Consider the following 13384-nt stretch of genomic DNA (forward strand, 5'->3'; position numbering starts at 1 on the left):
AGCATGTTTGTCCATTCATATACATGTATGTTTTTCGTATTTTTAGCAAGTTTTTCCATTCACATACACTCCTAAACTAAACAGCATCCTGCCGATCCAGTAGACACATAATGTAAATATGTTTGTCCATTAATGTATGCACATACTGTTAACATATCTGTCCATTCACATACATGCAGAAATATTTGTCCGTCCATTCCTGGACGCACGTAAAATACACCCATGTCTGTCCATTCACATACACATATAGAGCTATCATTTTTGTCCATTCACATACACACATATTGTTAACATGGTTGTACATTCCATTACTATACCCACATAAAATTCACAAATGTTTGTCCAATCACTTACACCTGATGGAAATATGTTTGTTAATTCACATAGAGAACATGTATATAGCTACTTAAAATGTTTTCTATGCACAAAGCTTGTTGGTCCACGTATTATAAACGTCAGTTTTCACGTACACATAAAATACGCATCCGTCTGTCCAGTCACACACACGCACACTGTAAAAAAAAGCCAGTCGACTCACTGTCCGTGTCGCTGATGCCGCTGTCGCTGACGCAGGCGCTGCTCCGCCTCTTCACCGTCCTCAGGTGCTCGTCGTAGCGAAAGTGGCGCTTCTCCAGCGGCGACGTGAAGTCCTCGATCACGGCATCGAACTCGCACAACACGTCGTCCAGGTCGTCCACGTCCATTAGCTTGGCTGCGGGGGCGAGGAAGAGACGCCCAGTGAGGAAAACCCGGGAAAATCATGCGGAAAATACACATTTACCTTAATCTACCAGACTTTAGCAACTGTCGGTCCATTCACGTACACCCAAAAACTACACAGATGTTTGTCGATTTGCGTGCGGACGCAAAGTAAACACCTGTCTCTCCGTTCACATATTTCATGCTCGTCTGTCTATTCACATATCTCCCTCTATTTGTATACATATACGCATCTGTCTGTCCACTCACATACAATGGAAACACACGTTATCCATTCACATACACATCTATCTGTGCATTTAAATACACCCAAACTGCACACCTGTCAGTTTATTCACACACACACACACACACACACACACACACACACACACACACACACACACACACACACACACACACACACACACACACACACACACACACACACACACACACACACACACACACACACACACACACACACACACACACACACACATCTTTTTCTGTTTAAATTAATGTAAGCATAGGTTTGTCCACTCACATACTGTACACACACACTGTAAACACACTCGCATACGCTCAAACTGGTCTATTCGCACACAAACATCTCTTTCTGTTTAAAATTATTATAAGCATCGGTCTGTCCACTCACATACACACACACGATGCAAATACAGTATGTCTATCCATTCACACTCACATAAGCATCCGTTTATCGATACACATGCAGAAAGCAAAACTTTTTTATTCACTCTCTCATTCACGTACGAACGCGGCCCCTTCCATTCACATACGTAAAAGCTGCTGTCTGTCCATTTACGTACACAAACATAAGGTAAACATCTGTCTGTCCATTCACATACACGGTGTATAAAATTATGTATGATATATGTTATATCTGATGCGCACAAACATCTCTTTCTGTTTAAAATTATTATAAGCATCGGTCTGTCCACTCACATACACACACACGATGCAAATACAGTATGTCTATCCATTCACACTCCCATAAGCATCTGTTTATCGATACACATACACAAAGCAGAACTTTTTTATTCACTCTCTCATTCACGTACATATGCGGCCCTTTTTATTCACATACATAAAAGCATCTGTCTGTCCATTTACGTACACAAACACAAGGTAAACATCTGTCTGTCCATTCACATACACGGTGTATAAAATTATGTATGATATATGTTATATCTGATGCGCACAAAAATCTCTTTCTGTTTAAAATTATTATAAGCATCGGTCTGTCCACTCACATACACACACACGATGCAAATACAGTATGTCTATCCATTCACACTCCCAAAAGCATCCGTTTATCGGTACACATGCACAAAGCAAAACTTTTTTATTCACTCTCTCATTCACGTACATATGCGGCCCTTTTTATTCACATACATAAAAGCAGCTGTCTGTCCATTTACGTACACAAACACAAGGTAAACATCTGTCTGTCCATTCACATATACGGTATATAAAATGATGTATGTTATATGTTGTATCTGATGCACACAAACTGTCTGTCCAATCATGCAGGATATAACGAGCTGTTGTTCATGAATACATCCTTGTTTGTCCAATCGCGTACACAAACGCACACGTAACGCAAACAGGACTTAATGCATCATGAGGAACTTACCTTGGCGCGCCAGTTTAGGAGACTTCATGGTTGGAGTGAAGAGGTGAGCTGCGGTCCGGACGTGTAAGGCGTGTGTCGCTGTGGCGTTTAGTGCGCGTGTTCGATTCCCACGCAGCCCTGCTGTGTTCGTCTCTCCTGCAGGTCTTCCAACTTATCGCTCCAAAGTGCGCGCTGCAGCTTTTTAAAGAGCCCTGCAGGGGAAGGGGCGGGGACTGCGTGTGTGTGCGTGTGTGTGTGTGTGTGTGTGTGTGTGTGTGTGTGTGTGTGTGTGTGTGTGTGTGTGTGTGTGTGTGTGTGTGTGTGTGTGTGTGTGTGTGTGCGCACGCACCCTGGGCTGAAGTTACAACTCCCTGACGTCGGCCCCCCGTTAAAAAAAAAGTGTTAGTAAACAACTTATGTGTCAGAGTGATGTAAGCCTTATTTATTTATACCCATCCACTTGTCGCCGGGCAGATTACAACTTTAGCTTAGCGTTGTTAGCACGAAGCATGCTAGTTATAAGAAGTATACACAATTTGTGCTGCCTCATATTTGGCAATGATAATAATAATACACCCTGTTTCGAGAACATCTGTTTGTCCATTCACATACACTGTCACGCTCCTAGTGTAATAATCTGTCCATTCACGTACACATAAACACTTATCCGCCACACGCAAAGTAAATCATTTGGTCCAGTCACGCATCCGTCGGTCCATTCACATACACCCAACAGAAACACGTGCGTGTCCATTCGCATACAAACACCAAGTATTGTAAACACGACTGTCTGTTCATAAACACACATTGTGCGTCATGCTACGGCTGTTTGTCTATTCACATACAGTACATACATTAAATGTAAACACGGTTGTCCATTCACATTCACTATTATCTACACACACATGTGAAACATGGTCTGGTCATTCACATACACACGTTAACTAAACTAAACCTCAGTTACTTTGGAAACCTGTTAACAATTATTATGTTTGTATATTGAATTGTGTAACGTTTATTGTTATCATCATTATTATTATAATGGTTATCATTGAAATGATGAATGACACATTGCTGGTAATATGTTCAACTAGAGTGACATCTGGTGGCAGAAGGTGGTTAGTGCAACTAAACAGCGTGATGGGAGTCTTTATATACTGAGGCCAAATGGTGAGTTAAAGACAAAAAAAAAGTGTTCAATGGATATTCCTGAACACGGCAAAGCGCTCCTGTTATGTGGAGGATCTTTGACCAACATTTTTGCAGTAGATCCTTGAAAACAGCACAGTTCTCCAATTATGAAGACAATCTTTGTCTAACATTTTACAGTAGATTCCCCAAAACAGCAGAAAACTTGTTATGTTGTGATTTTTTGGGGTTTTATAGTTTTTGAAATGTTCCTTACACTCCTGTCATATGGACGATCTTTGACTATCATTTTTACAGTTGGTCTTTAAAACACCCTCCTGTCATAATAGAGGATCTTTGACTATCATTTTTACTGTTGGTCTTATAAAACACCCTCCTGTCATAATAGAGGATCTTTGACTATCATTTTTACAGTTGGTCTTATAGAACACCTACTTGTCATAATAGAGGATCTTTGACTATAATGTTTACAGTTGGTCTTTAAAACCCCCTTTTGTCATAATAGAGGGTCTTTGACTATCATTTTTACAGTTGGTCTTATAAAACACCCTCTTGTCATAATAGAGGATCTTTGACTATCATTTTTACAGTTGGTCTTTAAAACACCCTCTTGTCATAATAGAGGGTCTTTGACTATCATTTTTACAGTTAGTCTTATAAAACACCCTCTTGTCATAATAGAGGATCTTTGACTATCATTTTTACAGTTGGTCTTTAAAACACCCTCTTGTCATAATAGAGGATCTTTGACTATCATTTTTACAGTTGGTCTTTAAAACACCCTCTTGTCATAATAGAGGGTCTTTGACTATCATTTTTACAGTTGGTCTTATAAAACACCCTTTTGTCATAATAGAGGATCTTTGACTATCATTTTTACAGTTGGTCTTTAAAACACCCTCTTGTCATAAAAGAGGATCTTTGACTATAATTTTTACAGTTGGTCTTTAAAACACCCTCTTGTCATAATAGAGGATCTTTGACTATCATTTTTACAGTTAGTCTTATAAAACACCCTCTTGTCATAATAGAGGATCTTTGACTATCATTTTTACAGTTGGTCTTTAAAACACCCTCTTGTCATAATAGAGGATCTTTGACTATCATTTTTACAGTTGGTCTTTAAAACACCCTCTTGTCATAATAGAGGGTCTTTGACTATCATTTTTACAGTTGGTCTTATAAAACACCCTTTTGTCATAATAGAGGATCTTTGACTATCATTTTTACAGTTGGTCTTTAAAACACCCTCTTGTCATAAAAGAGGATCTTTGACTATAATTTTTACAGTTGGTCTTTAAAACACCCTCTTGTCATAATAGAGGATCTTTGACTATCATTTTTACAGTTGGTCTTTAAAACACCCTCTTGTCATAATAGAGGATCTTTGACTATCATTTTTACAGTTGGTCTTATAAAACACCCTCCTGTCATAATAGAGGATCTTTGACTATCATTTTTACAGTTGGTCTTTAAAACACCCTCTTGTCATAATAGAGGATCTTTGACTATCATTTTTACAGTTGGTCTTTAAAACACCCTCTTGTCATAATAGAGGATCTTTGACTACCATTTTTACAGTTGGTCTTTAAAACACCCTCCTGTCATAATAGAGGATCTTTGACTATCATTTTTACAGTTGGTCTTATAAAACACCCTCTTGTCATAATAGAGGATCTTTGACTATCATTTTTACAGTTGGTCTTTAAAACACCCTCCTGTCATAATAGAGGATCTTTGACTATCATTTTTACAGTTGGTCTTATAAAACACCCTCCTGTCATAATAGAGGATCTTTGACTATCATTTTTACAGTTGGTCTTTAAAACACCCTCTTGTCATAATAAAGGACATTTTGATTATCAATTTCACAGTTGGGCCATAAAAACAACGTCCTGTCAAAATAGAGGATCTTTGACTGTCATGTTTACAGTTTGTCCTTAAAAATAACATCCTAACATCCTGTCATAGTACACAATCTTTGACTATTATTTTTACGGTTTGTCCTTAAAAACAACGTCCTGTCAAAATAAAGGATCGTTGACGATCATTTGTACAGTTTGTCCTTAAAAACAACGTCCTGTCAAAATAAAGGATCGTTGACGATCATTTGTACAGTTTGTCCTTAAAAACAACACCCTGTGAGGATCTTTGTCCATCAATGTTACAGTTGGTTCTTAAAAATATAACCCTGTCACAGTACAACATCTTTGACTATATTTTTTTACAGTTTGCCCTTTAAAACAACGTGCTGTCAAAATAGAGGATCTTTGACCATAGTTTTGTTACAGTTTGTCCTTAAAAATAACATCCTGTGAGGATCTTTCTTTATCAATTTCACAGTTGGTTCTTAAAAACAACATCCTGTCACAGTACACAATCTTTGACTATTCTTTTTACAGTTTGTCCTTAAAACAACATACTGTCATAATAGAGGATCTTTGACTGTCATTTTACAGTCTGTCCTTAAAAACAACCTCTTGCCATAATAGAGGATCGTTGACTATCATTTTACATTCTGTACTTAAAAACACCATCTTGTCCTAATAGAGGATCTTTTACTATCAATTTTACAATTAGTCCTTAAAACATCCTCCTGTCATAGTACATCATCTTTGAGCATTAGTTTTACAGTTTGTCCTTAAAAACAACATCCTGTCATAATAGAGGATCTTTGACTATCATTTTACAGTATGTCCTTAAAACACTCTCTTGTCATAACAGAGGATCTTTGACAATCATGTTTACAGTATGTCCTTAAAACACTCTAGTTATGACAGAGGATCTTTGACTATCATGTTTACAGTATGTCCTTAAAACACTCTCTTGTTATGACAGAGGATCTTTGACTATCATGTTTACAGCGTGTCCTTAAAAACACTCTCTTGTTGTAATGGAGGATCCTAGACTATTAGAATACACAATCTTTGACTATCATTTTTACAGTTTGTCCTTAAAACAACTTATTGTCATAAAAGAGGATCTTTGACTATCATTTTTACAGATTGTCCTAAAACAACATCCTGTGAGGATCTTTGACTATCATTTTTACAGTGTGTCCTTAAAACACTCTCTTGTTATGACAGAGGATCTTTGACTATCATGTTTACAGTGCGTCCTTAAAACACTCTCTTGTTATGACAGAGGATCTTTGACTATCATTTTTACTGTTGGTCTTATAAAACACCCTCCTGTCATAATAGAGGATCTTTGACTATCATTTTTACAGTTGGTCTTATAGAACACCTACTTGTCATAATAGAGGATCTTTGACTATAATGTTTACAGTTGGTCTTTAAAACCCCCTTTTGTCATAATAGAGGGTCTTTGACTATCATTTTTACAGTTGGTCTTATAAAACACCCTCTTGTCATAATAGAGGATCTTTGACTATCATTTTTACAGTTGGTCTTTAAAACACCCTCTTGTCATAATAGAGGGTCTTTGACTATCATTTTTACAGTTAGTCTTATAAAACACCCTCTTGTCATAATAGAGGATCTTTGACTATCATTTTTACAGTTGGTCTTTAAAACACCCTCTTGTCATAATAGAGGATCTTTGACTATCATTTTTACAGTTGGTCTTTAAAACACCCTCTTGTCATAATAGAGGGTCTTTGACTATCATTTTTACAGTTGGTCTTATAAAACACCCTTTTGTCATAATAGAGGATCTTTGACTATCATTTTTACAGTTGGTCTTTAAAACACCCTCTTGTCATAAAAGAGGATCTTTGACTATAATTTTTACAGTTGGTCTTTAAAACACCCTCTTGTCATAATAGAGGATCTTTGACTATCATTTTTACAGTTGGTCTTTAAAACACCCTCTTGTCATAATAGAGGATCTTTGACTATCATTTTTACAGTTGGTCTTATAAAACACCCTCCTGTCATAATAGAGGATCTTTGACTATCATTTTTACAGTTGGTCTTTAAAACACCCTCTTGTCATAATAGAGGATCTTTGACTATCATTTTTACAGTTGGTCTTTAAAACACCCTCTTGTCATAATAGAGGATCTTTGACTACCATTTTTACAGTTGGTCTTTAAAACACCCTCCTGTCATAATAGAGGATCTTTGACTATCATTTTTACAGTTGGTCTTATAAAACACCCTCTTGTCATAATAGAGGATCTTTGACTATCATTTTTACAGTTGGTCTTTAAAACACCCTCCTGTCATAATAGAGGATCTTTGACTATCATTTTTACAGTTGGTCTTATAAAACACCCTCCTGTCATAATAGAGGATCTTTGACTATCATTTTTACAGTTGGTCTTTAAAACACCCTCTTGTCATAATAAAGGACATTTTGATTATCAATTTCACAGTTGGGCCATAAAAACAACGTCCTGTCAAAATAGAGGATCTTTGACTGTCATGTTTACAGTTTGTCCTTAAAAATAACATCCTGTCATAGTACACAATCTTTGACTATTATTTTTACGGTTTGTCCTTAAAAACAACGTCCTGTCAAAATAAAGGATCGTTGACGATCATTTGTACAGTTTGTCCTTAAAAACAACGTCCTGTCAAAATAAAGGATCGTTGACGATCATTTGTACAGTTTGTCCTTAAAAACAACACCCTGTGAGGATCTTTGTCCATCAATGTTACAGTTGGTTCTTAAAAATATAACCCTGTCACAGTACAACATCTTTGACTATATTTTTTTACAGTTTGCCCTTTAAAACAACGTGCTGTCAAAATAGAGGATCTTTGACCATAGTTTTGTTACAGTTTGTCCTTAAAAATAACATCCTGTGAGGATCTTTCTTTATCAATTTCACAGTTGGTTCTTAAAAACAACATCCTGTCACAGTACACAATCTTTGACTATTCTTTTTACAGTTTGTCCTTAAAACAACATACTGTCATAATAGAGGATCTTTGACTGTCATTTTACAGTCTGTCCTTAAAAACAACCTCTTGCCATAATAGAGGATCGTTGACTATCATTTTACATTCTGTACTTAAAAACACCATCTTGTCCTAATAGAGGATCTTTTACTATCAATTTTACAATTAGTCCTTAAAACATCCTCCTGTCATAGTACATCATCTTTGAGCATTAGTTTTACAGTTTGTCCTTAAAAACAACATCCTGTCATAATAGAGGATCTTTGACTATCATTTTACAGTATGTCCTTAAAACACTCTCTTGTCATAACAGAGGATCTTTGACAATCATGTTTACAGTATGTCCTTAAAACACTCTAGTTATGACAGAGGATCTTTGACTATCATGTTTACAGTATGTCCTTAAAACACTCTCTTGTTATGACAGAGGATCTTTGACTATCATGTTTACAGCGTGTCCTTAAAAACACTCTCTTGTTGTAATGGAGGATCCTAGACTATTAGAATACACAATCTTTGACTATCATTTTTACAGTTTGTCCTTAAAACAACTTATTGTCATAAAAGAGGATCTTTGACTATCATTTTTACAGATTGTCCTAAAACAACATCCTGTGAGGATCTTTGACTATCATTTTTACAGTGTGTCCTTAAAACACTCTCTTGTTATGACAGAGGATCTTTGACTATCATTTTTACTGTTGGTCTTATAAAACACCCTCCTGTCATAATAGAGGATCTTTGACTATCATTTTTACAGTTGGTCTTATAGAACACCTACTTGTCATAATAGAGGATCTTTGACTATAATGTTTACAGTTGGTCTTTAAAAACCCCTTTTGTCATAATAGAGGGTCTTTGACTATCATTTTTACAGTTGGTCTTATAAAACACCCTCTTGTCATAATAGAGGATCTTTGACTATCATTTTTACAGTTGGTCTTTAAAACACCCTCTTGTCATAATAGAGGGTCTTTGACTATCATTTTTACAGTTAGTCTTATAAAACACCCTCTTGTCATAATAGAGGATCTTTGACTATCATTTTTACAGTTGGTCTTTAAAACACCCTCTTGTCATAATAGAGGATCTTTGACTATCATTTTTACAGTTGGTCTTTAAAACACCCTCTTGTCATAATAGAGGGTCTTTGACTATCATTTTTACAGTTGGTCTTATAAAACACCCTTTTGTCATAATAGAGGATCTTTGACTATCATTTTTACAGTTGGTCTTTAAAACACCCTCTTGTCATAAAAGAGGATCTTTGACTATAATTTTTACAGTTGGTCTTTAAAACACCCTCTTGTCATAATAGAGGATCTTTGACTATCATTTTTACAGTTGGTCTTTAAAACACCCTCTTGTCATAATAGAGGATCTTTGACTATCATTTTTACAGTTGGTCTTATAAAACACCCTCCTGTCATAATAGAGGATCTTTGACTATCATTTTTACAGTTGGTCTTTAAAACACCCTCTTGTCATAATAGAGGATCTTTGACTATCATTTTTACAGTTGGTCTTTAAAACACCCTCTTGTCATAATAGAGGATCTTTGACTACCATTTTTACAGTTGGTCTTTAAAACACCCTCCTGTCATAATAGAGGATCTTTGACTATCATTTTTACAGTTGGTCTTATAAAACACCCTCTTGTCATAATAGAGGATCTTTGACTATCATTTTTACAGTTGGTCTTTAAAACACCCTCCTGTCATAATAGAGGATCTTTGACTATCATTTTTACAGTTGGTCTTATAAAACACCCTCCTGTCATAATAGAGGATCTTTGACTATCATTTTTACAGTTGGTCTTTAAAACACCCTCTTGTCATAATAAAGGACATTTTGATTATCAATTTCACAGTTGGGCCATAAAAACAACGTCCTGTCAAAATAGAGGATCTTTGACTGTCATGTTTACAGTTTGTCCTTAAAAATAACATCCTGTCATAGTACACAATCTTTGACTATTATTTTTACGGTTTGTCCTTAAAAACAACGTCCTGTCAAAATAAAGGATCGTTGACGATCATTTGTACAGTTTGTCCTTAAAAACAACACCCTGTGAGGATCTTTGTCCATCAATGTTACAGTTGGTTCTTAAAAATATAACCCTGTCACAGTACAACATCTTTGACTATATTTTTTTACAGTTTGCCCTTTAAAACAACGTGCTGTCAAAATAGAGGATCTTTGACCATAGTTTTGTTACAGTTTGTCCTTAAAAATAACATCCTGTGAGGATCTTTCTTTATCAATTTCACAGTTGGTTCTTAAAAACAACATCCTGTCACAGTACACAATCTTTGACTATTCTTTTTACAGTTTGTCCTTAAAACAACATACTGTCATAATAGAGGATCTTTGACTGTCATTTTACAGTCTGTCCTTAAAAACAACCTCTTGCCATAATAGAGGATCGTTGACTATCATTTTACATTCTGTACTTAAAAACACCATCTTGTCCTAATAGAGGATCTTTTACTATCAATTTTACAATTAGTCCTTAAAACATCCTCCTGTCATAGTACATCATCTTTGAGCATTAGTTTTACAGTTTGTCCTTAAAAACAACATCCTGTCATAATAGAGGATCTTTGACTATCATTTTACAGTATGTCCTTAAAACACTCTCTTGTCATAACAGAGGATCTTTGACAATCATGTTTACAGTATGTCCTTAAAACACTCTAGTTATGACAGAGGATCTTTGACTATCATGTTTACAGTATGTCCTTAAAACACTCTCTTGTTATGACAGAGGATCTTTGACTATCATGTTTACAGCGTGTCCTTAAAAACACTCTCTTGTTGTAATGGAGGATCCTAGACTATTAGAATACACAATCTTTGACTATCATTTTTACAGTTTGTCCTTAAAACAACTTATTGTCATAAAAGAGGATCTTTGACTATCATTTTTACAGATTGTCCTAAAACAACATCCTGTGAGGATCTTTGACTATCATTTTTACAGTGTGTCCTTAAAACACTCTCTTGTTATGACAGAGGATCTTTGACTATCATGTTTACAGTGCGTCCTTAAAACACTCTCTTGTTATGACAGAGGATCTTTGACTATTATGTTTACAGCGTGTCCTTAAAAACACTCTCTTGTTGTAATAGAGGATCTTTGACTATCAGTTTTACAGATTGTCTTTCAAAATAACATACTGTCAGGATACACAATCTTTGACTATCATTTTTACAGTGTGTCCTTAAAAACACTCTCTTGTTGTAATAGAGGATCCTAGACTATTAGAATACACAATCTTTGGCTATCATTTTTACAGTTTTTCCTTAAAACAACCTACTGTCATGAAAGAGGATCTTTGACTATCATTTTTACAGATTGTCCTTAAAACAACATCCTGTGAGGATCTTTGACTATCATGTTTACAGTGTGTCCTTAAAACACCCTCTCGTTATGACAGAGGATCTTTGACTATCATTTTTACAGTGTGTCCTTAAAACACTCTCTTGTTATGACAGAGGATCTTTGACTATCATGTTTACAGCGTGTCCTTAAAAACACTCTCTTGTTGTAATAGAGGATCCTAGACTATTAGAATACACAATCTTTGACTATCATTTTTACAGTTTGTTCTTAAAACAACTTATTGTCATAAAAGAGGATCTTTGACTATCATTTTTACAGATTGTCCTAAAACAACATCCTGTGAGGATCTTTGACTATCATTTTTACAGTGTGTCCTTAAAACACTCTCTTGTTATGACAGAGGATCTTTGACTATCATTTTTACAGTGTGTCCTTAAAACACTCTCTTGTTATGACAGAGGATCTTTGACTATCATGTTTACAGTGCGTCCTTAAAACACTCTCTTGTTATGACAGAGGATCTTTGACTATTATGTTTACAGCGTGTCCTTAAAAACACTCTTTTGTTGTAATAGAGGATCTTTGACTATCAGTTTTACAGATTGTCTTTCAAAATAACATCCTGTCAGGATACACAATCTTTGACTATCATTTTTACAGTGTTTCCTTAAAAACACTCTCTTGTTGTAATAGAGGATCCTAGACTATTAGAATACACAATCTTTGGCTATCATTTCCAACATTTTCCTTAAAACAACCTACTGTCATAAAAGAGGATCTTTGACTATCATTTTTACAGATTGTCCTTAAAACAACATCCTGTGAGGATCTTTGACTATCATGTTTACAGTGTGTCCTTAAAACACTCTCTCGTTATGACAGAGGATCTTTGACTATCATTTTTACAGTGTGTCCTTAAAACACTCTCTTGTTATGACAGAGGATCTTTGACTATCATGTTTACAGTGTGTCCTTAAAACACTCTCTTGTTATGACAGAGGATCTTTGACTATCATTTTTACAGTGTGTCCTTAAAACACTCTCTTGTTATGACAGAGGATCTTTGACTATCATGTTTACAGCGTGTCCTTAAAAACACTCTCTTGTTGTAATGGAGGACCCTAGACTATTAGAATACACAATCTTTGACTATCATTTTTACAGTTTGTCCTTAAAACAACTTATTGTCATAAAAGAGGATCTTTGACTATCATTTTTACAGATTGTCCTAAAACAACATCCTGTGAGGATCTTTGACTATCATTTTTACAGTGTGTCCTTAAAACACTCTCTTGTTATGACAGAGGATCTTTGACTATCATGTTTACAGTGTGTCCTTAAAACACTCTCTTGTTATGACAGAGGATCTTTGACTATCATGTTTACAGCGTGTCCTTAAAAACACTCTCTTGTTGTAATAGAGGATCCTAGACTATTAGAATACACAATCTTTGACTATCATTTTTACAGTTTGTTCTTAAAACAACTTATTGTCATAAAAGAGGATCTTTGACTATCATTTTTACAGATTGTCCTAAAACAACATCCTGTGAGGATCTTTGACTATCATTTTTACAGTGTGTCCTTAAAACACTCTCTTGTTATGACAGAGGATCTTTGACTATCATTTTTACAGTGTGTCCTTAAAACACTCTCTTGTTATGACAGAGGATCTTTGACTATCAT

At 35.5% G+C, this 13384-nt stretch overlaps 1 protein-coding gene across 1 annotated transcript in view; it reads right to left on the minus strand.

Moving 5' to 3' along the window:
- The window catches only part of rgcc (regulator of cell cycle), an 8773-nt gene extending 6252 nt beyond the window's left edge, over window positions 1–2521 (minus strand). Inside the window, exons 1-2 of the mRNA XM_062059729.1 lie at window positions 2357–2521; window positions 539–712 (exon numbers count right to left, since the gene is read on the minus strand). Coding sequence (XP_061915713.1) covers window positions 539–712; window positions 2357–2384 — 202 coding nt within the window. The 5' untranslated portion in view covers window positions 2385–2521. The remainder of the gene's footprint in view (window positions 1–538; window positions 713–2356) is intronic.
- Window positions 2522–13384: the final 10863 nt, after the last annotated feature.

This window comes from Entelurus aequoreus, linkage group LG10 (genome assembly GCF_033978785.1).
Source record: "Entelurus aequoreus isolate RoL-2023_Sb linkage group LG10, RoL_Eaeq_v1.1, whole genome shotgun sequence".
NCBI classification, from domain to species: domain Eukaryota; kingdom Metazoa; phylum Chordata; class Actinopteri; order Syngnathiformes; family Syngnathidae; genus Entelurus; species Entelurus aequoreus.